General features: G+C 50.9%; 8 protein-coding genes across 8 annotated transcripts; 3 read left to right on the forward strand and 5 right to left on the reverse strand.

Moving 5' to 3' along the window:
* Positions 1–331: 331 nt before the first annotated feature.
* nap1 (histone chaperone NAP1) lies at positions 332–1,894 on the forward strand (the record flags this gene model as incomplete). Its single annotated transcript, XM_057105277.1, has 6 exons — positions 332–378; positions 460–539; positions 615–645; positions 683–1,341; positions 1,437–1,786; positions 1,844–1,894. The coding sequence occupies 6 exons, from the start codon at positions 332–334 to the stop codon at positions 1,892–1,894; spliced, it is 1,218 nt and encodes a 405-aa protein (XP_056956726.1).
* An 805-nt stretch (positions 1,895–2,699) lies between these two features.
* N7533_008628 (type V myosin) lies at positions 2,700–9,164 on the forward strand (the record flags this gene model as incomplete). Its single annotated transcript, XM_057105278.1, has 13 exons — positions 2,700–2,892; positions 2,945–3,067; positions 3,120–3,309; positions 3,375–7,242; positions 7,308–7,381; positions 7,448–7,662; positions 7,737–7,836; positions 8,081–8,426; positions 8,505–8,578; positions 8,670–8,814; positions 8,869–8,905; positions 8,964–9,025; positions 9,096–9,164. 13 exons carry the CDS (start codon positions 2,700–2,702, stop codon positions 9,162–9,164), a joined length of 5,496 nt encoding a protein of 1,831 aa, XP_056956727.1.
* A 255-nt stretch (positions 9,165–9,419) lies between these two features.
* N7533_008629 (nucleoside triphosphates FAP7) lies at positions 9,420–10,206 on the reverse strand (the record flags this gene model as incomplete). The annotated part of the gene is made up of 3 exons (XM_057105279.1): positions 9,420–9,621; positions 9,723–9,871; positions 10,024–10,206. The coding sequence occupies 3 exons, from the start codon at positions 10,204–10,206 to the stop codon at positions 9,420–9,422; spliced, it is 534 nt and encodes a 177-aa protein (XP_056956728.1).
* Positions 10,207–10,891: 685 nt separating this feature from the next.
* Positions 10,892–15,782, forward strand: N7533_008630 (putative MFS monosaccharide transporter; the record flags this gene model as incomplete). Its single annotated transcript, XM_057105280.1, has 9 exons — positions 10,892–11,014; positions 11,103–11,440; positions 11,563–12,398; positions 13,337–13,497; positions 13,536–13,708; positions 13,851–14,268; positions 14,349–14,542; positions 14,618–15,330; positions 15,400–15,782. The coding sequence occupies 9 exons, from the start codon at positions 10,892–10,894 to the stop codon at positions 15,780–15,782; spliced, it is 3,339 nt and encodes a 1,112-aa protein (XP_056956729.1).
* A 1,155-nt stretch (positions 15,783–16,937) lies between these two features.
* Positions 16,938–18,654, reverse strand: N7533_008631 (D-3-phosphoglycerate dehydrogenase; the record flags this gene model as incomplete). The annotated part of the gene is made up of 4 exons (XM_057105281.1): positions 16,938–16,966; positions 17,039–17,120; positions 17,209–18,208; positions 18,359–18,654. 4 exons carry the CDS (start codon positions 18,652–18,654, stop codon positions 16,938–16,940), a joined length of 1,407 nt encoding a protein of 468 aa, XP_056956730.1.
* A 646-nt stretch (positions 18,655–19,300) lies between these two features.
* On the reverse strand, positions 19,301–21,004 carry N7533_008632 (serine--tRNA ligase SES1; the record flags this gene model as incomplete). Its single annotated transcript, XM_057105282.1, has 5 exons — positions 19,301–19,946; positions 20,022–20,443; positions 20,512–20,673; positions 20,722–20,819; positions 20,872–21,004. The coding sequence occupies 5 exons, from the start codon at positions 21,002–21,004 to the stop codon at positions 19,301–19,303; spliced, it is 1,461 nt and encodes a 486-aa protein (XP_056956731.1).
* Positions 21,005–21,691: 687 nt separating this feature from the next.
* On the reverse strand, positions 21,692–22,610 carry rhbA (Rheb family small GTPase rhbA; the record flags this gene model as incomplete). The annotated part of the gene is made up of 3 exons (XM_057105283.1): positions 21,692–21,931; positions 22,048–22,403; positions 22,556–22,610. 3 exons carry the CDS (start codon positions 22,608–22,610, stop codon positions 21,692–21,694), a joined length of 651 nt encoding a protein of 216 aa, XP_056956732.1.
* A 495-nt stretch (positions 22,611–23,105) lies between these two features.
* N7533_008634 (WAPL family protein) lies at positions 23,106–25,686 on the reverse strand (the record flags this gene model as incomplete). Its single annotated transcript, XM_057105284.1, has 2 exons — positions 23,106–23,375; positions 23,428–25,686. Coding segments are annotated over 2 exons (2,529 nt in total), but the record flags the coding sequence as incomplete, so codon positions are not given.
* Positions 25,687–26,116: the final 430 nt, after the last annotated feature.

Here is a 26,116-nt window from a genome sequence, read left to right on the forward strand (position 1 = left end):
AAATAATATTATTTAATATGGGTAATTAGTAAAACGAATTTGAATAATAGAGATAAATAAACAGGGGGATAAGAGGAGATAATGGGAAAAGGGTATAGTAAATCTTGTTGGGAGCAGTTTTGCAGCCGCTCAACCAGGCCCGCCAAGCCCCCTCCGGGCACCGGCGCTAAGGATCCCACCACATCTGCTTTCTGCCCTTCCAGACTCCTCCCCCAAAACTCATAAGGGCGTATCAAACTCTTCCCCTCTCATCCACTTCTTCCCCCCCCCCCTTTCCCTCTTCTCTCTCTCTCCCCCTCCCCTCTCTCATCCCCCTACACCATCCTTCACCATGTCTGAGCCCATCAGGAATAAGAAGGCGGACTTCCCGGTCGCACCGTAAGGATTTTCCCTTTATCACCCTCCCCTCCGACCCGCTTATCATCTCAGGAAAACACTGACCCGAAGAAAAAAAAATAGGACCCCGCAAAACACACCAGCTAACAATGCCCCCATCTCCTCCCACGCTCAACAGCCCGGTGTCTCCAGCATCAAGGAAGGTGAGTGTTGAAATCTTCATATGCTTCCTCCCCCGCTCTCCCCCGCGTCGTTTTTCTGACCGCTAGTTTCTACAGAGACTCTGGACACCGCGACTGCCGCATCCCTGTTTGCCCGTAACCCAGCCCTGGTCTCCATGATCCAGGGTAAGCTGGGTCAACTCGTTGGCCGTTCATCCGGTTACATCGAATCTCTCCCCCCCTGTTGTCCGCCGCCGTGTCGCTGGTCTGAAGGGTATCCAAAAGGAGCACTCCAAGCTTGAGGCTCAGTTCCAAGAGGAGGTCCTCGAGCTCGAGAAGAAGTATTTCGCCAAGTTCACTCCCCTGTACGAGCGCCGTTCCACCATCATCAACGGTAGCGCCGAGCCTACCGAGAAGGAAGTCGAGGAGGGCAAGGAGGACGAAGAAGAGGACGAGGAAGATGAGGAGACCAAGGAGTCCGAGAAGAAGGAGCAGGAGGATGAGTCCGAGTCCCCCGCTACTGGTATCCCTGAGTTCTGGCTGTCTGCCATGAAGAACCAGGTCTCACTCGCCGAGATGATCACCGACCGCGATGAGGAGGCCCTCAAGCAACTCACCGACATTCGCATGGAGTACCTCGACTGCCCCGGATTCCGCCTGATCTTCGAGTTCGCTGAGAACGAGTTCTTCACCAACAAGACCATCACCAAGACCTACTACTACAAGGATGAGAGCGGATACGGTGGTGACTTCATTTATGACCACGCCGAGGGCTCTAAGATTGACTGGAAGGAGGAGAAGGACCTGACTCTCCGCCTCGAGAGCAAGAAGCAGCGCAACAAGAGTATGTTGAACCTTGCACCTTGTTCTGCCAGATATAACCGAGGGAACTTTTCTTCTATTATTCAGCCCGAAGCTAACCACCTTTACCCCTCACAGACACCAAGCAGACCCGCGTTGTCAAGATCAGCGTGCCTACCGAATCTTTCTTCAACTTCTTTTCCCCACCGCAACCCCCCACCGATGAGGATGACGATGACGTGTCCATCGCCAGCGACATCGAAGAGCGCCTTGAGCTGGACTACCAGTTGGGCGAGGACATTAAAGAGAAGCTGATCCCCCGCGCCATTGACTGGTTCACCGGAGAGGCTCTTCAATTCGAGGAGTTGGGCGAGGACATGGACCCCGAGGAGTTCGATGACGAGGATGACGAGGATGAGGATGATGAGGATGAGGATGACGAGGATGAGCGTGGATCCGCATCCGTTGAGGACGACTCAGATGACGAGGTATGTATACCAATATTGCTGGGGTCATAGATTCACCACTAACGTTTGATTTTTTAGGATGGCACTTCCAAGCCCAAGAAGGAGGCGGCCGAGTGCAAGCAAAACTAGAAATGACAAAAAGAAAAGCAGCCCCGCGGCGATGCTCGATGCTGATGCTGAATGCTTCATGGACTTCGTGATTGATGTTATTGCTATGTTTCCTTTTTTTCTCCCCACTGATGCCTTTGTCTCCCTTGCACTGCGTGATCTGTTCTCTGTCTACCTAATATCTCTCAATCAATCGGCATAATCAGTGAGTAAACCGCCTGCAGCTGCTGGGTTGGCCAGGTGATAGAATGCGGTAGGGTTTTAGAATCTAGAAACACGGTAGATCTAAGTGACACTAATATAAGGGATGGGACCGTCATCCACAACAGTATACAGCAGTACACAGTAGTATGCAACAGTATATCGTAACATGATTCAATACATAATGTATACACAATGTATACATACATATACACATGTACTTCGTACATGTGTACTCCGTCTGTAAGGCGGTGACACTGTGGGGGTGTGGCGCGGTAACCCCCAGTTAGTCCCGAAGCTCCCTTCAGGGGCTTCCACTCGCTAAATGGCCAGCTGTCAAGGGTGATTTCTACTTCCCCAACACCTTATCTTCTACTTCCTTTCCTTGTTTTATTTCATTTCATTTAGTCGGACAATGGATGAGGGGTTCCCGTGAGACTCCTTGTCTTTGGACTTCCCCGTGATTGATTTACCCTTTTTGGTCGCCCCCCGGTTTCCCCGATACATACCCACTCCGACTCACTTGGACTATTTCGCATCCTTTCCCCAACCACCTCCTACCACCTACCACCTCTTCTTTCTGTTTTGATTGCATCCGACACCAACACCACTCGACGTGGAAGCCATGGCGCATATCTACGAGGTCGGAACGAGGGCCTGGCAGCCAGACCCCACGGAGGGCTGGTTGGCCTCTGAGGTCAAGGAGAAACTTGTGGATGGCGACAAGGTGCAGCTGATTTTTGAGCTGGAGAATGGAGAGGTGGGTCATCAATATCGCGAGAGCAGTTCTCCCCTTGCTCTTGATGTCGACCATGAGCGTTTGTTGAACCTGGGCTGACTAGTCTTCTGGAACGGAGTAGACAAAAACAGTCGACACAACACAAGCCGAACTCCAGGTTGACAACAACCCCAGCCTTCCTCCGCTGATGAATCCTGCTATGCTTGAAGCTAGCGAGGATCTCACAAATTTATCGCATCTGAATGAGCCTGCCGGTTTGTTTCGTCGGAAAATGTTGCCTTTGAATCACCAACTGACACCCCGCAGTCCTTCAGGCCATCAAGCTTCGATACGCACAAAAGGAGATCTATACATACAGTGGTATTGTCCTCATTGCGACGAATCCATTCGCCCGGGTGGATTCGCTGTATGTACCACAGATGGTACAAGTATATGCCGGGAAGCAACGTGCCTCGCAGGCACCTCACCTGTTCGCAATCGCCGAAGAAGCTTTCGCGTAAGCAACCACCACTCTCGCAATTTTTATACCAGGACAAGTTAGGCTTACATTGGACTGTGCAGTGACATGCTCCGAGATGGAAAGAACCAAACAATCGTGGTGTCTGGCGAATCTGGTGCCGGTAAAACCGTGAGCGCCAAATACATCATGCGCTACTTCGCGACTCGCGAGTCCGCTGAGAAGCCTGGAAAATACTCCGCCAGTTCAGCCGGTGCGATCAGTGAGACGGAAGAGCAAATTCTGGCCACCAACCCGGTCATGGAGGCCTTCGGCAACGCTAAGACGACCCGTAACGACAACTCCTCCCGATTCGGCAAATACATTGAGATCATGTTCGATGATAAGACGAACATCATCGGTGCGAAGATCAGGACCTACCTGCTGGAGAGATCGAGATTGGTATTCCAGCCTCTGAAGGAGCGTAACTACCACATTTTCTATCAGCTTGTGGCTGGTGCATCCGATGAGGAGAGGCAGGAGCTGGGTCTCTTGCCCGTGGAAGAGTTTGAATATCTCAACCAGGGTGGTACCCCGATCATTGATGGTGTCGATGACAAGGCCGAGTTCGATGCGACTAGGAAATCCCTGGCCACAATTGGTGTTCCGGCCGAGAACCAAACTGAGATCTTCCGCGTGCTGGCAGCCCTTTTGCACCTGGGTAATGTCAAGATCACTGCGACCCGTACCGACTCCCAGTTGTCTGCTTCCGAGCCTTCTCTCGTCCGAGCTTGCGAAATGCTGGGCATTGACGTCAATGAGTTCGCGAAATGGATTGTCAAGAAGCAGTTGATCACCCGTGGTGAGAAGATTACTTCCAATCTCACCCAGCAACAGGCAATCGTAGTTAGAGACTCCGTTGCCAAGTTCATCTACTCGAGCCTCTTCGATTGGCTCGTTGATAAGATCAACAGTGGCCTCGCAACAGAAGAGGTTATCAACAATGTGGTGACTTTCATTGGTGTTCTGGATATTTACGGTTTCGAGCACTTTGCCAAAAACTCTTTTGAACAGTTTTGCATCAACTACGCAAACGAGAAACTTCAGCAGGAGTTTAACCAGCACGTGTTCAAGCTGGAACAGGAGGAATACGTTCGCGAGGAAATTGATTGGACTTTTATTGACTTCTCCGACAACCAGCCCTGTATCAACTTGATTGAGGGCAAGCTTGGAATCTTGGCTCTTTTGGACGAGGAATCCCGTTTGCCCATGGGATCCGATGAACAGTTTGTCACAAAGCTCCACCACAACTTTGCAGCCGATAAGGAGAAGTTTTACAAGAAGCCTCGATTTGGTAAATCTGCTTTCACCGTCTGCCATTACGCAGTCGACGTGACCTATGAATCCGACGGTTTCCTGGAGAAGAATCGTGATACCGTCCCGGATGAGCACATGGCAGTGCTGCGCAACTCTGCGAATAATTTTATCAAGGAGATCATTGAAACAGCTTCCTCAGTTCGGGAGAAGGACTCATCATCCACTCCCTCAAAAGCCGTGGCAGCTGCCCCTGGCCGCCGTATCGGCGTTGCTGTCAACCGCAAGCCCACACTGGGAGGAATTTTCAAGTCATCTTTGATTGAACTCATGAGTACTATCAACTCCACCGAGGTACACTACATCCGCTGTATCAAGCCCAACGAGGCCAAGGAGGCCTGGAAGTTTGAGGGCCCAATGGTCTTAAGTCAGCTGAGAGCATGTGGTGTTTTGGAAACAGTCAGAATTAGTACTGCTGGCTACCCTACTCGCTGGACGTATGAAGAGTTCGCGATCCGCTACTACATGCTTTGCCATTCATCCCAATGGACCTCCGAGATCCGCGACATGTGCCATGCTATCCTGCAGAAAGCCCTGGGCGATGCCACTTCCAAGAAAGATGACAAGTACCAGTTGGGTTTGACCAAGATTTTCTTCCGGGCTGGTATGCTGGCATTCCTGGAGAATCTGCGTACATCCCGACTGAATGAGTGCGCGATTATGATCCAAAAGAACCTGCGATGCAAGTACTACCGCCGCCGTTACCTCGAAGCCCGTGAATCAATCCTTCACACCCAGTCCTTGGTCCGGGGGTTCTTGGCAAGACAGCGGGCTCAGGAGATCCGCAGAACCAAGGCTGCGACCGATATCCAGAGAGTCTGGCGTGGTTCCAAGGACCGCAAGTGGTATAACCAGGTTCGGAAGAACTTCATTATGTTCGAAGCTGTTGCCAAGGGTTTCCTCTGCCGTCGCAACATTATGGACTCCATCAATGGCAATGCAGCCCAGGTGATCCAGCGTGCTTTCCGTTCTTGGCGCCAATTGCGAGAATGGCGAGACTACCGCAAGAAGGTTATTCTTACCCAGTCCCGTTGGCGAGGTAAACAGGCCAGAAAGGGTTACAAGAAACTCCGTGAAGAGACACACGATCTCAAAGAGATCAAACTCAACCTCGAGGGACAAGTCACGAAGTTGATCAAGAGCAGGGAAGACATGAAGGAACAAAAAGACATGTTGTATGCACAAAATGAGTCTTTGGTCCAGAAGCTGCAGATCCGTGATATGCAATTGAAGGAATTCCGAGAAGCAAGTAAATCAGGCGAGATCGACAAGAAGACGCTTCTGTCAGAGAAAAACCAGGCTGATCATAACATTGTCCGGTTGGAAACGGAGATCGTCAAGTTGCAGGCTACCTACGCCGAGAACCAGGAAACCGTCAAGCGCCTCCAGAAAGAGTGGGAAAAAACCCGCGAGGAGCTTCACTCGGCCCAGGAGGAGCTAGACAGCCTCAAGCTCATCAATGCGGAGCAGGAGGAGGAGAAGACTGGTCTTCGTGTCCGTGTTTCCCAGCTCGAAGAGGAGCTGGAGGTTGCCAAGCGAACGATGCCTGTCAACGGCATCAATGGCGATGCGACACATGGCACTGCTGTACCTGCTCCTGCCACCGGTCTCATCAACCTCGTATCTTCGAAGAAGCCCAAGCCACAGAGGCGGAGCGCTGGCGCGGAGAAGATTGGTTCGGATCGGTTCAGTGGAGCGTACAACCCGCGACCTGTCTCGATGGCTGTCTCCGGTCCTGGCGCTGTTCGCAATGCCGCTGCCACCTCACCTGGTCTGGACTCGGTGGAGGTAGAGCTCGAGAACTTGTTGTCCGAGGAAGAAGACCTGAACGAGGAGGTTGCCATGGGCTTGATCCGCAATCTCAAGATCCCTCTCCCAAGCTCAAACCCGCCCCCGACAGAGAAGGAGGTTCTTTTCCCTGCGTACTTGATCAACCTCGTTACGTCGGAGATGTGGAACAACGGATTCGTCAAGGAATCCGAGCGCTTCTTGGCCAATGTGATGCAGTCTATCCAACAGGAGGTCATGCAGCACGAGGGAGAGGATGCGGTCAACCCCGGCGCCTTCTGGCTCTCTAATGTCCACGAGATGTTGTCTTTCGTCTTCTTGGCTGAGGATTGGTATGAGGCCCAGAAGACCGATAATTACGAGTACGATCGTCTGCTGGAGATCGTCAAGCACGACCTGGAGAGCCTTGAGTTCAACATCTATCACACTTGGATGAAGGTCCTGAAGAAGAAGCTGTACAAGATGATCGTCCCGGCCATTATCGAGTCGCAGTCCCTTCCTGGCTTTGTGACGAGCGAAACAAACCGTTTCCTTGGAAAGTTGCTTCCATCCAACAGTAACCCCGCCTACAGCATGGACAACCTCCTCAGCTTGCTCAACGGTGTCTACCGGGCTATGAAGGCATTCTACCTGGAGGACACCATCGTCACCCAGACCATGACCGAGCTGCTGCGCCTGGTCGGTGTCACCGCATTTAACGACCTGCTCATGCGCCGCAACTTCCTGTCATGGAAGCGTGGCCTCCAAATCAATTATAACATCACCCGGATTGAGGAGTGGTGCAAGAGCCATGACATGCCTCTGGGAACGCTGCAGCTAGAGCACTTGATGGTATGACTTCTTACTTGCCCTTTGCCTTTGTGACGTTCGAGACCTTATACTAACCATTCTAACAGCAAGCAACCAAGCTTCTTCAGCTCAAGAAGGCTACATTGAATGATATTGAGATCATTCAAGATATCTGCTGGATGTAAGCATATCACATCCTCTAGGGCATTGTTGATTTTGAGACCATCGTACTGACAATCCCTTTTAGGCTGTCGCCCAATCAAATTCAGAAGCTGCTGAACCAGTACCTCGTCGCGGACTACGAACAGCCCATCAACGGCGAGATTATGAAGGCGGTCGCCTCCCGCGTCACGGAGAAGAGTGACGTGCTCCTCTTGACTCCGGTCGATATGGAGGATAGTGGTCCTTACGAGATCGCCGAGCCCAGAGTTATCACTGCCCTGGAGACTTACACACCATCCTGTATGTTGACCAAACACCCCCGACCTGAAATCGACCCCATCACACCGAGACCATACTAACTAGATTCTTCACAGGGCTCCAAACCCCGCGATTGAAGCGATTGGCCGAGATTGTCTCGGCCCAGGCTATGGCGCAGCAAGAGAAACTGGAGATAGAGAACGGGGTGTTAGAGGAGTGATTTAGTTGTACATTAGAGTTGGATTTTCCTTTGTGAGCTACGGATTACGACCTGTGAACATCTCACCACGAAACTATCTTACACCTGGGGTTGACCCTGGTCTGATTTGAGTTGATACATAGAGATGCATATGATTCTGCCAGTTATGCGAATTATGATTTTTTTATCTCTTTCCCCATTGTTTTCATGAATGGCGTCGCATTTGATGTTACTATTGTAGTTATTCCATGCCCAACATAGCCAAGCTGGGCATCGTCATCAGTGGCAGTCGTCGAGCGGTGTCCCTGTCGGCGTTCGCGTTGCGGGGAAGCCAAAATCAAATCAAGCGGAGTGGGGAGCATCCCGCCGCAACTCAAACCCTAGTCTTCTCTTCACATATCCCCCCTCCCCCATTCATATCAACACAACAGCCATCATGACTCTGACTAAGGTCAACTTCATCACCGGCAACAAGAACAAGCTGATCGAGGTCCGCGCTATCCTCGGCAGCGTGATCGAAGTCGACAACCAAGAAGTGGACGTTCCTGAGATCCAAGGCACGATCGAGGAAATCGCTAAAGAGAAGGCAAAGCGCGCTGCTGAAGCGGTACCTGCCCCCTCTCCTTCAATCCCGAAAATTAACGGGAAGAAATGGACAAGAAAGTAGACTAATTCTTCTGATCAGATCAACGGGCCCGCCTTGACTGAGGACACGGCCTTGGAATTCCACGCTCTTAAGGGACTGCCCGGTCCATATATGTGAGCAATCCGGTTCCCTTATATTTTTACCTCGATGGGCTGAGCCGAGTCGAATCGAATCGCTTGATACTAATGTTGCTGTTCGCTCAAGTAAATCGTTCATGGAATCACTCGGCCATGAAGGTCTGAACAAGATGCTCGATGGCTTTGAGGACCGGGGTGCTGAGGCTGTTTGCACTTTTGCTTTCTGCCGCGGCCCTGGGGAGGAGCCTATTATCTTCCAGGGTCGGACTGTTGTAAGTTTGAGACGAGTCATTTTTGGGTCTCGATTGCAATTAACATATATAAAGGGTAAAATCGTTCGTCCTCGTGGTCCGACTAATTTCGGTGAGTTTCGCTGCATGCTTGGTATTTTCTTGGATCTGTATTGACGGGCTTAATTAAGGCTGGGACCCAATCTTCGAATATGAAGGGCAGACTTATGCTGAGATGGACAAGGAAGCTAAGGTATGGAGAAAGAGAGAAGCCTCTCCTTCCCGCATCCAGACACACTGAAGGCATGCTAAAACACAAGCAGAACAAGATCTCGCACCGGTACAAGGCTCTGGTGAAATTCCAGGAGTGGTTGGCAGAGGGCCAGGAGTAAGGAGACTCGGAAACCCGCAAGCATGATTATGATGGGTACGGGAATGAGCATAGCATGGTATGGTATGGGCATTGGTATGATATTGGTATGGGTATATAGAAAGACCAATCGAAAGACCAAAGCGAAATCGAGATGATAGACGACGAAGACGAAGAAACAAGAATCAGAAACAAAATCAAAATCCAAGAAACGGAACTCCACCATACAAATCACCCTATGCATGCAAAGCGAAACCATCCACCACTCTAATTACTCTTACTCCTCTCCCTCGGCATGTTGTTTCTTCCAAGAATCGACCCAATCCGAGATGCGACTGCAATTGCTCTCGACATCGCCGTCCTTCTCGCTATTCAATTCCACCACGATCTCCTCGTCGTACGATTCGCGCGCTTCTTCGAGGAGAACGCCGAAGATCTCGGCGTCGAGGTTCTCTTGCAGCTTTTCTTCGTGGTAGCCTCTGCAAGGAAAATTGAAAATTGATTAGCCCAAGCCAATCCAGACGCAGAGTAACTCGAATGGAGAGGGAGGGAAGGAGGGAGGGAGGGAGAGTATATTTACCGGGAAGAAAGACGATCATAGAGGACGCTTGTATCGGGGCAGCGAATCACGACAACAAGATCAATCCAGGACTTGGGAAACATATCGCAAGCGTGCCAGTCAATCAAGTATCCACCCTGAAGCACCTCATCTTCAATAGCATCGAGTAACTATTTCCCAAAAAAAAACCAATTAGCCAACTGCTTTTTCAAATTCATGAATGGCAACCCCGCCAAAGCGAAGTGGGGGTGGATAAGAAAAAGAAAAGTCGCGTACGACCACCATGAGCATGGCCAAAGGGAGGGGAAACAAAAAGCCATACCTTATCCTCGTCAACGACCCAACTTTTACGTTCCTCGTCATATGACTCGTAGCAATCGCGCTCCTTGGCAACCTGGTTGACGGAGAGGTGTTTCAGGCCGATGTCTTGCGCCAATTGCTCGCAGTGAACAGTCTTGCCGACGCCCGGGGTGCCGGTGACGATTACATTCGGGGAGGTGCGCATCCTTTGCGATTGTGTTTGCAGCGAGTGAGAGAAAAAAAAGAAATGCAAAGAAAGGGTAATTTCAAAGGCAATTGTTAGAGATGTTCAATGTTCCCCGGATGCGACAAAATGATATCTCGGATTAAGGTTTATCCTGCTTATCTTATCGACTACGCAAGTATCCTAGGAAGGTAGGATAACCCTAGGACGACACTTTATGAGGGTTATGCAAGCTTCATTTTCGCAAGTTGTAGACTGATAAGGATCAGGTTCCCATCGAATTTCACCATCGCATTTTGAAAATGATGCTGAAAGATGTACCAGACAAAGACGATATTGGGGCAGTTAGAACGCCTGATCTTCCGCTGACTAATAATATTGTTTATGTAAATAGGATACGGATGCCTTAGCCACAAGGCCATGGGGTCAATGAGCATCGGCTTGGGTATTATGTATGCTATTTAGAAAAGAAATGCTATTATAGACTACACCTAAATTCTACATGATCATTTAATCTATATATAGTTCTTATTCTGGTACTATATCTTTACTAGATAGTCTTCTATATAGTTAGTCAGGCCTCTGTTGACATAGACTGAAGTATATCGGGCTGTGATTCACGTGACCTTATATAATCCCAATCGGGTCGGGACTTCGGCTTCAACTTCGGCTTAGCTTTCGACTCCGTCTCTCGACGAGGAAGCAAATGGTCCTTCCGCACGGGCAGAACTCCCAAGTTGCGGACTCGCACAGTACGGGCTCATGGCAGGATAATAGTAAAGCCATCGATTCCGATCCCAGCGCTACTTCTATCGACGGGAAACGCCGAGTAAGTTCCGCTCAGCTCTGATCTCCGCCTTGAAATACTCGAGAAATCCGGTCCACCTTGCTAATGGCTTTCTTCTCCCTCTATATAGGGCCAGAATTATTCTCCAGTCCTCGGAGATGACTTGATCTCAATACCCCGCAAACAACCTCGAAAACCGCGCAACGATGCTGCTACCGGTGCCTCCGCGGCCGGTGTTCGCGCCCTCAGCGCCCAGTTCGTCGCCTTTTACTTCCGAGCTCCGATCAAAGCTTTCTTTCGGGCGAGGGTAGACTATATGGCGCTTGCCCGGGCTGTGAATCCGCGGGTTGCGGATGGGAAATGGTCGATTCATACCACGACACCGGGGTTGTTGATTCATGCGGTTAAAACGTATGGGTGGCAGTTTATTCCTAATCAGGTCTTGCCTCCTCTGATGGCGAATGCAGGGTGAGTGGAAAGCTTTACAGCAGGAAGGAATGAGGTTTCAGTGGTGTTCCCCTTTTCCTTCCTGTTTATTCTTGTTGATATGCATCCTGGAAGCCAACTTAACACTTTTTCCGAGGTGATAGTGTCGGCGCCGTCCTCTACACATCCTACCTCCAAGTCCTAGGATCCCTCCACGAGCCCGTCCGACAAGGCGCCAAGCGCGTCTGGCCCCCAGCCCCTCCCTCCTCGACCTTCGCCGCGGGATTCACAGCCGGCACGATCCAGTCAATCGTCGCCGCCCCGCTCGACGCCCTGCAAGTCCGAATGCAAACCAGCGACCTCCTGGAAGGCCAATACCGAAGCATGTGGCACTACGGCCACCACAAGCTCAAGCAAATCGGGCTCCGGGGCATATTCGCCGGATGGGGCCTCTCCTTCTTACGAGACTCATTCGGCTACGCCGTCTTCTTCTCCACATTTGAATACGTCAAGTCGCAGTCCTACTACTCTTTCGTGACATGGTACTACGGAGCCCTGCACCCGGAACACATCGAACGTATCCCCTTCTCCACCTCCACATCCAGTGACCGGGGCGTCCCTGTGATCAAACCACACTACGCGCTCGAACCAGGATTTCTCCTCTTAGCCGGCGTGACCGCCTCGGTCGCACAGCAGGTCATTCAGCACCCGATCGGCGTAATTCAGGACCTGCATCTAGGCCGGTTGGAGTACTTGGATCATCAGGCTAGTCTGGACCCGTCGCGGCGGCAGATGATGCGGCTCTATTACCACGCGTATCAGGAGACGTATAAACGGTGTGCGCGCAAGGCTGCGCGGGCGGGTGGGTGGCGGCCCTGGCTCTTCCGGGGGTTCTTTTCTACGGCGATTCGGCAGGTTCCTAGTACCAGTGCAGGGTTGATTATATTTGAATTGGTGAGGAGAAGGTATGCGAGTTTGGATGATGCGGTGCATATTCGGAGTGATGGGTATGATATTTTGCTGAATTGAGGGGGGGGATGTACATTTTATTTGGTTGGCTCTTTTTCTCGGATAGATTTGTAGCTGGTTTGCATTGAAGATACCCTATAGATATGAATGATTGAACTGGTTATGTGGTCGCCCAGTGTAATGTAGTGTAGTGTAGACACTATGAAGTAAAATAGCGCCTATGAAGTCAACAGAATAAACAAAATCGACAGTAGTGCCAGCTAGATATAACTATGTCCATATGCACTCCGTATATACTCCGTACTCATAATTATGTTAATATCTTGGGGTATTCAACTGTCAAGTGGATCACTCCACTTGTGGATCGCCGGATGTGGCAGTGACCCCCCGTATTTGTGGTTGCCCTGCGGCTTGAAATCGACCTTCTATCCTTCTTCATCTCCTTCCTCTTCTCCTTCTTCATATCTGTACATATCTGTACCTTGTCAAACACGTCCTTCTGTACATTACGAACTTTCACTTCTCACTCACCTCTCATGGTCCTCCACATCTCACCACCCCCTATCGACAACCTCCGCTCGTCCATGTCCACCTGACACCATCCACTTTAGCCCTCCAACCAGAATCCAACTCCGTCATACTGCGTCGATCGTGCTGTGTGACTCTCTAGCCCCCCCCTTTCCCTTGTGGTGACCCTGCCGCGTGGCGTTCGCTACTAAGAACTTGAGCCTACCCCAGAGAGGGAGGTCGTGGCAAGGCAACATTTGGGCTCTCTCGAGAGATCGACCACGTTTTTGTCACGCCGTTTGTGCACCCTTAGGGTGAAAAAAAAAGGATAATTTAGAGCTTCTCCATCATCAGAAGGTTTCCCAAGGGTTCAACCCTGCAATACCGCCAACATTCCTTCTCCAACTTCCCCCGCCATTCCCCTCCGATCTCTCCCCAATTCCCCATCCTTTACCATTTTAGACGAGCAAGAATCCGCCAGTGAGAAAGGCAGCCATCGTTCATCATCCGATCTCTCCGTCTGGTCAGATACCGGCGATCTCGCCGAGCAATTTGCTCACGAGGATTCACGATCTCATCTCCGCAAGTCCGTGGATCGTGAGCTTCTGCCGGGGGTCATCGTGGTCGGAACCAACCGCGGGTCCACTTTTCCTCTTCACAGCTTGACGATCAACGACATCCCCACTCCAACTCCAACTTCAACCTCGAGAAGATCCCCATTCCGAATCCCCCTCCACGACAGATCTCCCGTATTGAACGGGTCCTTGCCGCCATCATGTCTCCCCGTAACGGGCGAGCTGCCCATATCCATGGCCTGGTCGGCAAGCCGTTACTGTGAGTCAACTCTCGCTCTCGCTCTCTGTTGAATGTGCATGAACTGACTAGCTCGTAGATACTTCACCAGCGTCTTCGTATCGCTGGGCGTCTTGTATGTATATCCCTGACTTTATACTGACAAGGCTGACTTATCCCGTAGTCTATTCGGCTATGACCAGGGTGTTATGAGTGGAATCATCACGTCCGTATTATCCCTTCCCTACGCGCAGACCCTCTTCCAACGCGACCCTCGGGCGTATATCCAAATACTAACTGTAATGCAATGCAGAGGAAAGCACTTCCGAGATTACTTTGACCAGCCTTCCCCAGCCACCATCGGCACCGCGGTCGCCATCCTCGAGATCGGAGCATTTATATCTTCCCTGTTAGTGGGGCGCGTTGGGGATTTGATCGGCCGGAGGAGGACCATCCTGTACGGCTCGATGGTGTTCTTTGTCGGTGGTGCCATTCAGACTGCTGCGACGGGCATGGCCATGATGATGGTGGGGAGAATTATCGCTGGTTTAGGCGTTGGTGCGTTGTCTACCATCGTACCGGTCTACCAGTCCGAAATATCGGTATGTGGAGAGTCCATTCCATCCCATCCATCGTGATGCGGCTCCGTCATACTCCATGCTGACTTTGCCCGCTGTATTAGCCCCCGCATAATCGTGGCCAATTGGCCTGCATTGAATTCACGGGAAACATTGCTGGATATGCGACTAGTGTTTGGGTGGACTACGGTTGTAGTTATATCGACAATAATTACTCATGGCGGATCCCACTCCTTGTTCAGTGCGTTATGGGCGCACTGCTGGGTTTTGGAAGTCTGGTCATTTGTGAATCCCCGAGGTATGTTTAAATTCACCTGAACAGTTAGAATCCTATCCAACTGCGATTACTTTGCTAACTGCTAACTCCTTCCAGATGGCTTCTAGATTTCGATCACGACGAGGAGGGCATGGTAGTCATTGCAAACCTCTACGGCGAGGGCGATATCCACAACGACAAAGCACGTCAAGAATACCGAGAAATCAAAATGAACGTCCTCATCCAGCGGCAAGAAGGCGAACGATCCTACGCCGACATGTTCCGCCGCTACTGGAAACGAGTCTTGATCGCCATGTCAGCACAAGCAATGGCCCAATTGAACGGAATCAACGTGATCTCATACTACGCCCCGCTTGTGTTCGAGTCCGCCGGTTGGACCGGTCGTTCAGCAATCCTCATGACGGGAATCAACGGCATTACCTACCTCCTTTCCACTATCCCGCCATGGTATCTAGTTGATAACTGGGGTCGTCGACCTATCCTTCTATGCGGCGCAGTGGCAATGGTCATTTCGCTCTCCTGCATCTCATACTTCATCTACATCGATATTGAAGCCACGGCCGTACTGACGGTCATATTTGTCATGATCTACAACGCGGCCTTTGGCGCATCCTGGGGCCCGATTCCCTGGCTTTATCCCCCGGAGATTCTGCCTCTCAGCATTCGTGCCAAGGGTGCTAGTCTAAGCACGGCCAGTAATTGGGCGTTCAATTGGCTTGTTGGCGAAGTCACGCCCGTTCTCCAGGGCGCTATCAAGTGGCGGCTTTATTTAGTTCATGCCTTTTTCTGCGCTTGTAGTTTCGTTCTCGGTAAGTTATCTTTCCACGATTTTTTTGATTTATTTTTTTTTCGCTGAGTTTTCCTAACCAATCTCCAAGTGTACTTCTTATACCCAGAAACAAGCGGCGTCCGTCTAGAAGACATGGACGTCCTATTCGGCGACGCAACGACTGCAATGCCCACGCCCGCAACAGAAGGCGAGCGAGGCTCACTCCTAGCAGGCGCCGGATCACCCGTCCCATCCCTCGACATTCGACGACCATACGGCCAATTCGGTGCCGAAAGCGCGATTCCAGGCCTCGATATCGATCCTCCGTCCTTCGATGGTCCCAGCAATAACAAATCCGGTGCGCCCGGCTCTAGTCGGGGTGAAGGATTCGGCGGCTGGATCTCGAAAATGGTTCGCCGGAATCGCACGGGGAGTAGTGCTAGTCAGAGTCAGTATAGGCAACTTGGGCAAGGGGATGGAGATGAGAGATAGGCGTGGTGTGGAGTGGTGTGGTGGGGCATGAATTTGCATTACTATTCAAGTTCTTTCATCTGCTTCCCATTGTCTGTGTCTGATATACCTCCGGATCGGATCGAATCCAAATACCCACACACGCACACATCCTTGTCTGCGTTTCCGGCTTTTGCATTGGCTGCGCTGTTCTTCTGCGCTTTTGGGATGTTGATCTTGGTTGGTTTGATCTATTTATGCGAGCTGTATATCCAATTGTTCAATTCGATGTGGCTTTGTAATCTATTTTCTTCTGGGGTTGTTTGAGTTGTGGCCGAATCTCTCTACCTGTGAGGTCTTGAGGTCCGGCTGAGTTGAGCTTGTTCGATACATTTTCGTTGGGCTACCTTTATACCTATTTAAGGTTGTTCTTGTCTGCTCCTTGTCTGATATAGAAATACAGTGCTGGTTTATCTGTTACTAGAACTTCAATTTATATAATACTTTCGTAGTAGCCCTCCAGGGCTGAAGGGTAGTATTCAAATGGGGTTAGTGTACTCCACCGTGAATATATATATAGATGGTACCTACCTTCCAAGTTGGAAGAGCCCTGGAAATCAGCTTCAATCCAGCCCTTTACATCCCAATACCACCTAGGTAATAGTTGTATAGCAATGAAGCATATAAATTCAATAAACAACGCTATTCGAAAACCCGGTCAAAATACATACCCAACAGACGGAAGCCTCCCGACGGACGGAAGACTAGCATTGGACGGAAGTCTCCCTTACCTACCTAGGGACCGTAGACTCGGAATAGACCGCCGCGTCTTGGAATAGCCCCCTAGTACTGACCATCAGAGCTGACAGCGAAGTCGGGCTCCGAGATCGTCAAGGTTCATACCAGCCATCTGTGGGCCGAATCCAGAGGACTCCCCAAGTCATTCCGGGAAATACAAAGAATACAAAAAACATCAAGCTGAAGTTCGTTCTTGTTCTATTCCATTCTACGATTTACGGATGCATAATATAAGTTTTTAAATATTTAGAAATTGCTTTTCATTTAGGACCTCGTTGAAAGGGATCCTGTTCAGGATTTCGTGAAAATGGAGCCCGGTCATTTTGACGGGTCCAACGTGAGTGTAGTTGATTACAGCGGGCGTGAACTAGAGTGGAAGAGCGTTGCTCGAGTTGAAATCTAGTACAAGATGCGGGTTTGGATGCGGGCTGTGTTTGGTTAGATTAGGATGTGGATTCTTTCAGGTAGCATGGTAGGAGGGCAGCAGGGGCCAAACTTACAAGGAAGGCTCTCGAGGCTGGTGTATAGGTCCTTAATTTGGGTTGTGTTGACGTTGCTGATATCAGCCATCAGGTAGGCGACCTGTGTAGATTTGTTAGAAACTTTTTGCTCTTTGGAAGGGTGTTTTTCTTCTTCTTCTTCTTCTTCTTTCGGGGCTGGGACCACTCACATCACCTCTGCTATCAGTCATCTGCTTGTCGACATTGTGATCGCCAATAATCTCATTGACCTTGCGCAGCACACCGGGAATATTCTGATGAATGTAGATAACACGCGCGTGATTGGGCTCATCCATCGTCAACGAGCGCAGCGCAACCTCGGGCAAATTGACCGCGCCAAGAGTCGTGCCCTCATTCACATACCTCGTCAACGCCTGCGCAACCTCGACACCAATAGCACTCTGCGCCTCCTCGGTCGAGCCACCGATATGCGGCGACAGGATGAGGTTCTTCAGCGAGCGCAGATCCGCGCCCCAGCTGTTCAGCTCGCTGTTGAAGTAATCGCCGTTGCCGGCGGGTTCGTTAGGGTAAACGTCCAGCGCGGCGCCGGCGATTTTACCGCTGCGCATGGCGTCGATGAGGGCGGGGATATCGACAACTGTGCCGCGGGATGCGTTGATGAGGTATGAGCCCTTTTTCATTTGGTCGAATTGGGCGGCGCCGATCATGCCCTTTGTTTCGGGGAGTTCGGGGACGTGGCAGGAGACGAAGTCTGCTTCGGCGAGGAAGGATTCCATGCTGTTGACTTGGCGGGCGCTGCCGAGGGCCATCAGATTGACGACGTCGTAGAAGATTACGTTTAGGCCCATTGATTCGGCGAGGACGGAGAGCTGCGCGCCGATGTGGCCGTAGCCGATGATTCCGAGAGTCTTGCCGCGGATTTCCCAGCAGCCGTTGCTGACTTTGTTCCAGGTTCCGGCGTGCATTTCGTTGGAGCGGTCGCCGAGTTGGCGGGCTAGGACGATGATCTCGGCGATGACGAGCTCGGCGACACTGCGGGAGTTGCTGAAGGGGGAGTTGAAGACGGCGATGCCGTGGTCGGCGGCATATTGGAGGTCGACTTGGTTGGTGCCGATGCAGAAGCAGCCGATAACAATGAGGTTCTTAGCTTCTTTGAGGACGCGGGCTGAGAGCTTGGTCTTGGAGCGGATGCCGATGACGTGGACGTCGCTGGTTGAGTTAGTATTTGCTTTGATTTGCTTTTGCAATTGCATTTGGGAGACCTGGAGGGGTCTCGCCTCTCTCTCTCTCTCTCTCTCTCTATCTTGCTCTGCCTTCTAGCAAGAATTGCATGAGCATTGGACTAGGACAAGAACATACCGGATCTTCTCAATCAGCTGATCCTCAGGCAACGAAGACTTGAGGAATTCAACCTGGTAACCCTGCTGTGACAGGATATCACGGCCAGTCTGGTTGACATTCTCCAGCAGCAAGACCTTGATGTCCTCAGTGGCAAAGGGCTTCAGGTGCTTCGCATTGGGCAGGGGAATTGTGCGGGTGAGTGCTGAGCTGTGGCTGGAGGGGGAGTGGAAGGAAGCATTGGGGGAGGTCGAGAAGTACTGAGCCTGAGCGGCCAGTTCGTCCTTGCGAGGACGAATGTCTTGAGCGGAGGTCATGGTGTGTATGTTTTGAAAAGAGGTGGGGAGGAGGAGAAGAGAGGAGAGGAGAGGAAGATGTGATGGTCTTTCTCCCAGTGGTTGTATGAATCACAGTTGAATTAGATAAGCCCAAAGTGTCAGATCTCCGGAATCGGCGAGAGAAAACCAGTGAAAAAAAAAAGCACGCAAGCGGACTTGAGTCAATTGACTTTATTGGTTTAAAATTGGTACTTTCTTATTTGTCTTTCCCACGCTATTTATTATTCTTTTGTCTTATACCATTGACTCATTTCTTGACTGTGACTCACGAGTACCCTCTGGTCAAAAGAGAGGGGCATCGCGGGGCAAATCCTTTTTTTTTTCGGCTTTTGCTTTTTTTTACCTTTTTCTGCCGGGAATTCGCACGCCAATCATCACCGCCCCAACTCGGCAACCCGAGTGGGGGAGATCGGCGTAGATGGGAGTAGATGGGAGTATGTAGTTTTATATTTAGTAGATGAAGTCGTATCCATACACTGTCCAGTGTCCTTGAGATTCAGAACTTGAATTGATTGTATCGCGTGAAATTCACTGTTTACGGGGACGCTCCGCATTATATGGTATGTAACAGTTCGCTCGTTTTGATTGTATGGTTAGAAAGCAAAGCAATCCTCTCTCTCTTCACTTAAACCTGAAGATCCTTCAACTTCTTGGCCGCCTCATCAGCACCTCCAGCTGCAGCTCCGGCCTTGGCCTGCTGCTTAGCCTTGACACGGGCAGAGGTAGTATCCTTAGGCAGCTCCTTAGTGTAAGGCAGGAACTCGGGCTGTCCGGGAATATACTTGCGCAGAACCTCGGGAACCTCAATACCATCTTCGCGCTGGTAGTTCTCCAGAACACAGCACAGGGTACGCTCAGTAGCGCACAGGGTAGCGTTCAGCGCGTGCACGTACGTCTTCTTCAGATCGGTCGCCTTCTTCTGCCCGAAGCGGATCTCCAGAGCCCGGGACTGGTAGTCCAGGCAGTTGGAGCAGGAGACGAGCTCCTTGTATTCCTTCTGGAAGGGGAACCAGGCCTCGAGATCGTATTTCTTGGACGCGGCGTTGTTCAGGGCGCCCGAGACGATGGACACGACTTGGTAGGGCAGACCCAGGGACTTGTAGAATTCTTCCGAGGTGTTCATCATGTCGTCGAAGGCTTTCCATGAGTCTTCGGGCTTGGTCAGGACGAATTGTTCGATCTTCTCGAACTGGTGGACGCGGAAGATGCCCCATGCGTCCTTGCCGTGCGCGCCGGCTTCCTTGCGGTAGCATGTGCTGTAACCGGCGTACCTGGGGAAGTAAATGTTAGTACCGTTTTATGCGAGCTATCGCGGGGGCTGGAGTTTTTGGGTTTCGGAAACTTACTTGATAGGCAGGTCCTTCTCCTGCAGCCACTCGCCGTCATGCAGGGCAGACAGCGGTTGCTCGGAGGTGGCAATAAGGTACTTGTCAGTAGAGCTGTCCTCACCCTCAGTGACCTTGTACAGCTCCTCGTCGAACTGCTCCAGCTGGGCGGTCTTGGCCATGAGGTCCTTGAGCATGAACTGCGGGGGTTGGTTGGGCGTGTAGCCCTTGTTGAACAGGAACTCCAGTCCGTAGTTGACCAGGGCCAGGTTGAGGAAGAGACCGTAGCCGGTCAAGCAGTATCCGCGGTGTCCGACGATCTTCACGCCGCGCTCGGGGTCGTAACCGTCCAGGCGGGTGAGGACTTCGTGGTGGGAGAGGCAGTCGGGGCGGTCCATGGCTGCGTCTTCGGGGGTCCAGGTCTTGACGATTGGGTTATCATCCTTTTGAGTATCGCGTTAGCTTGGCTATTCGTATCTTTGCAGGGAGAGCAAGAATTCATTTTCCTTACCTCAGTCTGGCTGACGGGAACCGAATCGTGGACGTAGTTTCCAATGGTGCGAATCTTGCGGTCGCGCTCGTTCTCGACGGCGATAGCCTTGTCCTCGGCCTCCTTCTTGGTCTTGTCGAGGGCGGTCTTCTCGGCAATCAATTCGCTGGCATCCTCCTTGTTCTATTCGGGCGATATGAGTGAGTATGTTGTATGTGGCACGAGAGCTACCGTATAGACGTGGGCGGAGTGAGCTACCTTCTTCTTCATGCCAATCTGCTTCAGGAGGGCGTTCATTTGGGAACCAACTTGGGTGACTCCATAGCGGACTGTCTGATGTTAGTCCCGGTGTTGATTGTCTTGTTCGCTGTGCCAACATACCCTTGCGAGCCTCCTCGTACAGCGCAATGACTTCGTCAACGACCTCCTCAGGCGCACCACGTCGGCGCTGGCTCTCCTTGATCTTCTTAGGATCGCCACCGCGCTCGGTAATGAAATCGTTAAGGTCGAGCATGGCGAATTTCTTAGAAAACTGATCTGGTGCACGGAGACGTCAGTTGTGGAGGGGTAAAATGGAAAAAGTGCGGCGGGGCATTACTTAAGCCGCCGGGGAAGTACTCAACTCTCCTGCAGGCTGTTACATACCTAGTACTACCTAGGTAAGCGATTGTTTCATAATTGAAACAATAGGTTCGTCTCAAAAAAGGATCAAGGATTTGGGACTGTTGACCATTGAAGGGGCCATTTGGCCTATTTCATTATTCTATGCACGCTGCGATATCGCAAATACAGAATCCCTAGCCAGACAAAAACAACCTCATGATTCATGCAACCGATCCCAATGTTCCATCAAGCCAAAAGAAAGAAAAAAAACAAGAAGAATAGTAGTAGTAGAAGAAGCGAAAAAGAAGAAAGAGAGCAAAGGTATAAAAATGCAAGCGATGATACCCGAATCGGTCTCGGGATTCCAGTGGAGCATTCGATACATTCCCGGGACGAATATAGTTCCTAGAACCAGAAGTATGTCAGTATGAAGGCGAAAGGAGAGACAGCCATGCAAAATGCCCATGCTCAAGACAATGATAAAGCAGACAGTAGGGTAAAGTGGGTTCTAGAGCTGATCGATTCGATGTCCTCCCGAAATATAATATGCAACGTACCGGAAAGAAAAGTAATAACTTCAAGCGATGGCGGCAACACCTCACATCACGGCACACTTGTTGTTACCAGCCGGCTGGCCGGGATTCTGCGACTTCTCAATCTCCCCAATCATAAGCTCAAAGGCCTTGGAAACATTGAAGTCAAGGAAAGCACTGGCTTCAGTGAAAGCACAGTTGACCTCCTCCGCTAATTGGCGGCCCTCTTCGAGAGAAACTTGTCGCAGCTCTGTCTTCAAATCGCTCTTGTTACCGACCACCACGAGGGGTACTTCGTCCGCTCCCTGTTGAGTTGGTGTCAGCAGCACTTCCAGCAATGGATAGGGATAGGGATAGGGATGGGGATGGGGATAGGGGATATGGTATCTATCTATATCCCGCTCTATGTGTTCCAACTCACCAAATGATTCAAAATCTTATCACGAATAGTCTTCACCATCTCAAAGGACTGCCGCGAGGTAACAGAGTACACGATAATATACCCATGGATACCAATGAAGTGCTTCGAGTTCAAGATGCTGTACTCATCCTGCGCGTAATCGTAACCAGAATGGGTCAGCGATGAGACCGACGGGGGAGCCCCACGCGAGGGGAATGGGGGCTTGTAAGGACATACCTGTCCGGCGGTATCGACGATCTCAGTCGCATAATCCTGCCCATTGTACTTGATGATTCGGCTGAATGTGTTCTCAATTGTGGGGTAGTAGCTTTCGACGAAATGGTGCTCGACGAAGCGGACTGTGAGTGAGGATTTGCCTAACGCCCAGCCCAGAGTTAGTATATCCCCGGGTTCAGATAAGACAACGCAGCGCTAAAGCAAAGGCACCGCCACGAAAAAGGTAAAGTAAAGTAAAGCCAAGTCGAGTAAAGCAAATGATTTGCTTAGACTGGACGAAGGGAGTTCATACCGACGGAGCGACTGCCAACAATTGCGATCTTCCTCTGTTTCGGCGCAGCGGGCATCTTGTCGGTGTTTGCGGGTGCGGTTATTAGAAACTGGTGTTATGGGGGAAATATGAGGCAGAGAAATCCGTATTGAAGGAAGATGAGTGGAGGTGGTGAAACAGGCGTGCTCGGTGGCAAAGTTCCAGATGATTGGGAAAGCATTGAGCTTGGGCATGCAAACGCTGCAAACAGTTCGATCGATCGGTCCAGCCCTGCTTGATTTGTACATTCCAAGTATCGATCGATGTACTCCGATCTACTCCGGGGGGACATTTTTTATGAACTTAAATTTTCGTTTCTGTTCTGTACATGTATTGTTTCAAATAAAGAAAGGGTATCAATCATTGTAGATTCAAAAATGGAAACAACCAAAAAAACAAAGATCTTGCCCCCCAACGCCATCCGCATTCCGCCTCCGCAATATCCAATCCGGGGGGGGGTCCCGCCAAACTCACGCAGAAATGTACAAAGTTACATCCGGGGTACTATGCAACATCGCATGCATGATTACCCCTCAATAAACTGTATTTGGCCAACAAGTTCTTGGAGCCGCCCGAGGAATCCACCTGTCTCGTTGCTGTTCTGCATGGGGTGCAGCTCCAGCTCGATCTTTTGGTGGTACTGCATGAACTCGTCCACCGTCGACATCACCACGGAAAGACCCTTGGGGTGCAAAATTTCCTTGACTTTGAGCCGCACATCTCGGTCTAAACAGAGAGAAAGAAGAAGGACGGCGAGATAGCCCACCGCGACATTATGGTGGACTTCTGGAACAGAGTCGGCCTGGGATTTGGTCAGTTACGGGTCATCCTAGTCAGGAAGGGAGGGTACATACCTGTGCAATTGATTCCACATGTTCGAGAAACAGGTGGACGAGTTGGTCGAGGATCGATTCAGATCCTCGAGATGTATTGAGGAACATGACGCGAGACTTTTCGCTCTGTTCGGTTAAATTGATGAGAGCACCAAGGGTCAAAATCACTGTGTCGAGGGAACTTATTCCCTCCGACTGAGAAGGAGTGTCCCCATTTAGGTCATTAAATTTGGACATCACGATTTCAGCCAGCGCTTCAATCATGGGCGATGTTGCATAGTGGTCGCATAAATCCGCGCTGCTATTCGTCACATTCAAAATTACCCGGATATAGAGGTTCTGTAGCTCCTGGCCGGCCTCATCCGAGTTGTCTGGCACCTGAAGCAAGCTATGAAGCGCGGGAAGTGATTTCAACGCATCGCAGTGCTCGTCTCGAAGAAGACTGCTCGAAGTAGTATGTGTTTCCAAGAGAACCAAGCCCAAAACGAGAACCTGCGACCTTCCTCTTCCAATAGGTTGTTTGCTCTCCGGAGAGCATTCAGACAACAGAAGATCGACCAATTGTCTCAATAATTCTGTTGAAAGACCAGACGGGGTTTCGCCTTTCTCTTGGAATGCCGAAATAGTCACTCTAAGGCAAAAGAGGGCCAAAAGACATGGCGAAAATTCCAAATCGTCGTCATCAACAAACAATTTCGACTTGATTTGCGGCGCAATGTCTTGTACAATCCCTTGAGCCACTTTGGACAGGTTATTCTCTCTGTCGCACGCCATGGCGGTTACATCCTTCTGCACGGCAAGGAGAAGGGGCACTGTTTCCAACAGCTTTGGCCACGCGGCGGTTGCAATGATATATGGCAGAGAGCGACCAGCGCAACTCAGACCAAAGACAGAAAATGCAAGCGTAGCAGAGACCAAATCCAAATCTCTGGACAAACAGTCCACAATCCTCTTATCAAAACCACACTCAACAAATTGCCGCGCCTGTTTAGGGTCTAACAACTTGCCGCATATCTGAGCCAAGGCACCGCATCGGCCTGATACGGAGATCTGTGCATCTTCAATGTCCTCAAAGATCGACTCGATGGCGCTCCGGTAGCGGGCATTTCCTCCAGCTTGTCTGAGCTCGTGGATGCTTCGAACTGCCCCGTCATCATTCGTGGCATCGTTTATCTCATACAGACGAGCCCGGGGAAGAGCCTCGGTCAACCCTTTAGGGCTGAACAGACTATCTCCTTCCACGCCCGCGGAAATATCGCCGGATAGATTGAGGTCGTCTAGGAAAGAACGCTGTCGGGCATACGTAACTTTCCCACCTAGGAAATGCGGGGACGGCGCGGTGGTGGGTTCTTGTGCAAGAAGCTCACGCTGACTATTGCTGAGCGACTCAGCGCCAGTATCCCTGGGTCTAATTGGGCTTTGGGAAGCAACTGGAGAAGATAATTGGCTGTCGGTAAAACCATTCGATGACGTCCGGTCGAGTGATCTTTCTCTTGTTCCCAGTGCATCGACTAACCTCCTCCTCCCCGGTGTTGTATTTCCAGCCGTTGTATTGGTGTATGTCTGCGGACGCGAAGGTAAAGGCGAGAGCGACTTGGCACTGGCTTCAAATTTGGGCTCTTTTTCTTGTGGGCTGTACTTTGGTGACACTAGTTTCTGTAGCTCGTCTTCCGATGATGAGGCATATTTCCGAGATCTTGAGTTTCTGTTGTGGGTCGAGGGAGTCGGAGTCTTGGGCTTCTTAGGACTCGGTTGCTGGGTTTCAGTGTCCCGCTTCTGTCCCTGGACCCTTTTTCGATCCTGCATGGTTACCCTCGCCCGGGCTGGAGTCATTTCACTATGAGTCTCCGTAGGTTTTGAATCCAAAATTCTATCCCCGTTTTGTTTATCATCTTCACTGGCTATTAAATCCGAGATTTGGAGCGTATTGGTGCTGGTTTTCGGGCCACCTCCACCTCGTCGTCGCTTTCGTTGTAGGATGAGATTGACATTTTCGTCGTCAGAAGATGGGATATCGTAAACATTATCATCAGGGGGGTTTTGCGACCCTGCGGTTGCGACTGCGACTGCTTTGGTTGTCCCAGGGGTTCTTGGTCGTTTGTCGGCATTCGCATTCGCATTGCCGGATATCCCGGCCTTGGGAGAACGAGATGCTAGAGTCCTCCTTGCAGGAGTAGGACTCGGAGCTGCTTTGTTCTCAGGTATATTCTCCGATATCGACCGTCTCGAAGCAGAGCCGTAGGTTACCTGCTTGCGGTTTCGGGGACGCGACGGATCCATTGTCGCGTTTCAAGAATGGGTCTCTAAACACGGCACATTTCATGCGCGCCAAAAGGGAGGCGCGAGAACAATCGAGTGCTGAAAGAATGTGCAGATTCACAGATCTGAAGGTTCGATCAGATGCGCTTGACGAGCTACTGTGTGCGCGCCACAGACATGCCGATCTCAAGCATGGGGTTTCGTTTCAAGCGGAGATGGGGGGGGATGGGGAGATGTTGAGGGACCGTGCGGGATTTATTGAGCAGATCGGATTCGAGAGAACACGTTCGCGAGAGACTCAATTGTCCCTTGAAGAGAAGTTGATAGAAGAACCGTTGTCAAAGAGGGTAACAAGTTCAGTCAAGTCCCCAGGAGTGAGAAGAGTCGAATGCGACGGCAGGCGCAGAAGCACAAATGCGGAGTCCGACGGGGAGTGGAAGTGGCAGGTCAT

Source organism: Penicillium manginii, assembly GCF_028828005.1.
Source record: "Penicillium manginii strain IBT 31320 chromosome Unknown utg000006l:1.0-4164085.0:1.0-4166146.0, whole genome shotgun sequence".
NCBI lineage: Eukaryota > Fungi > Ascomycota > Eurotiomycetes > Eurotiales > Aspergillaceae > Penicillium > Penicillium manginii.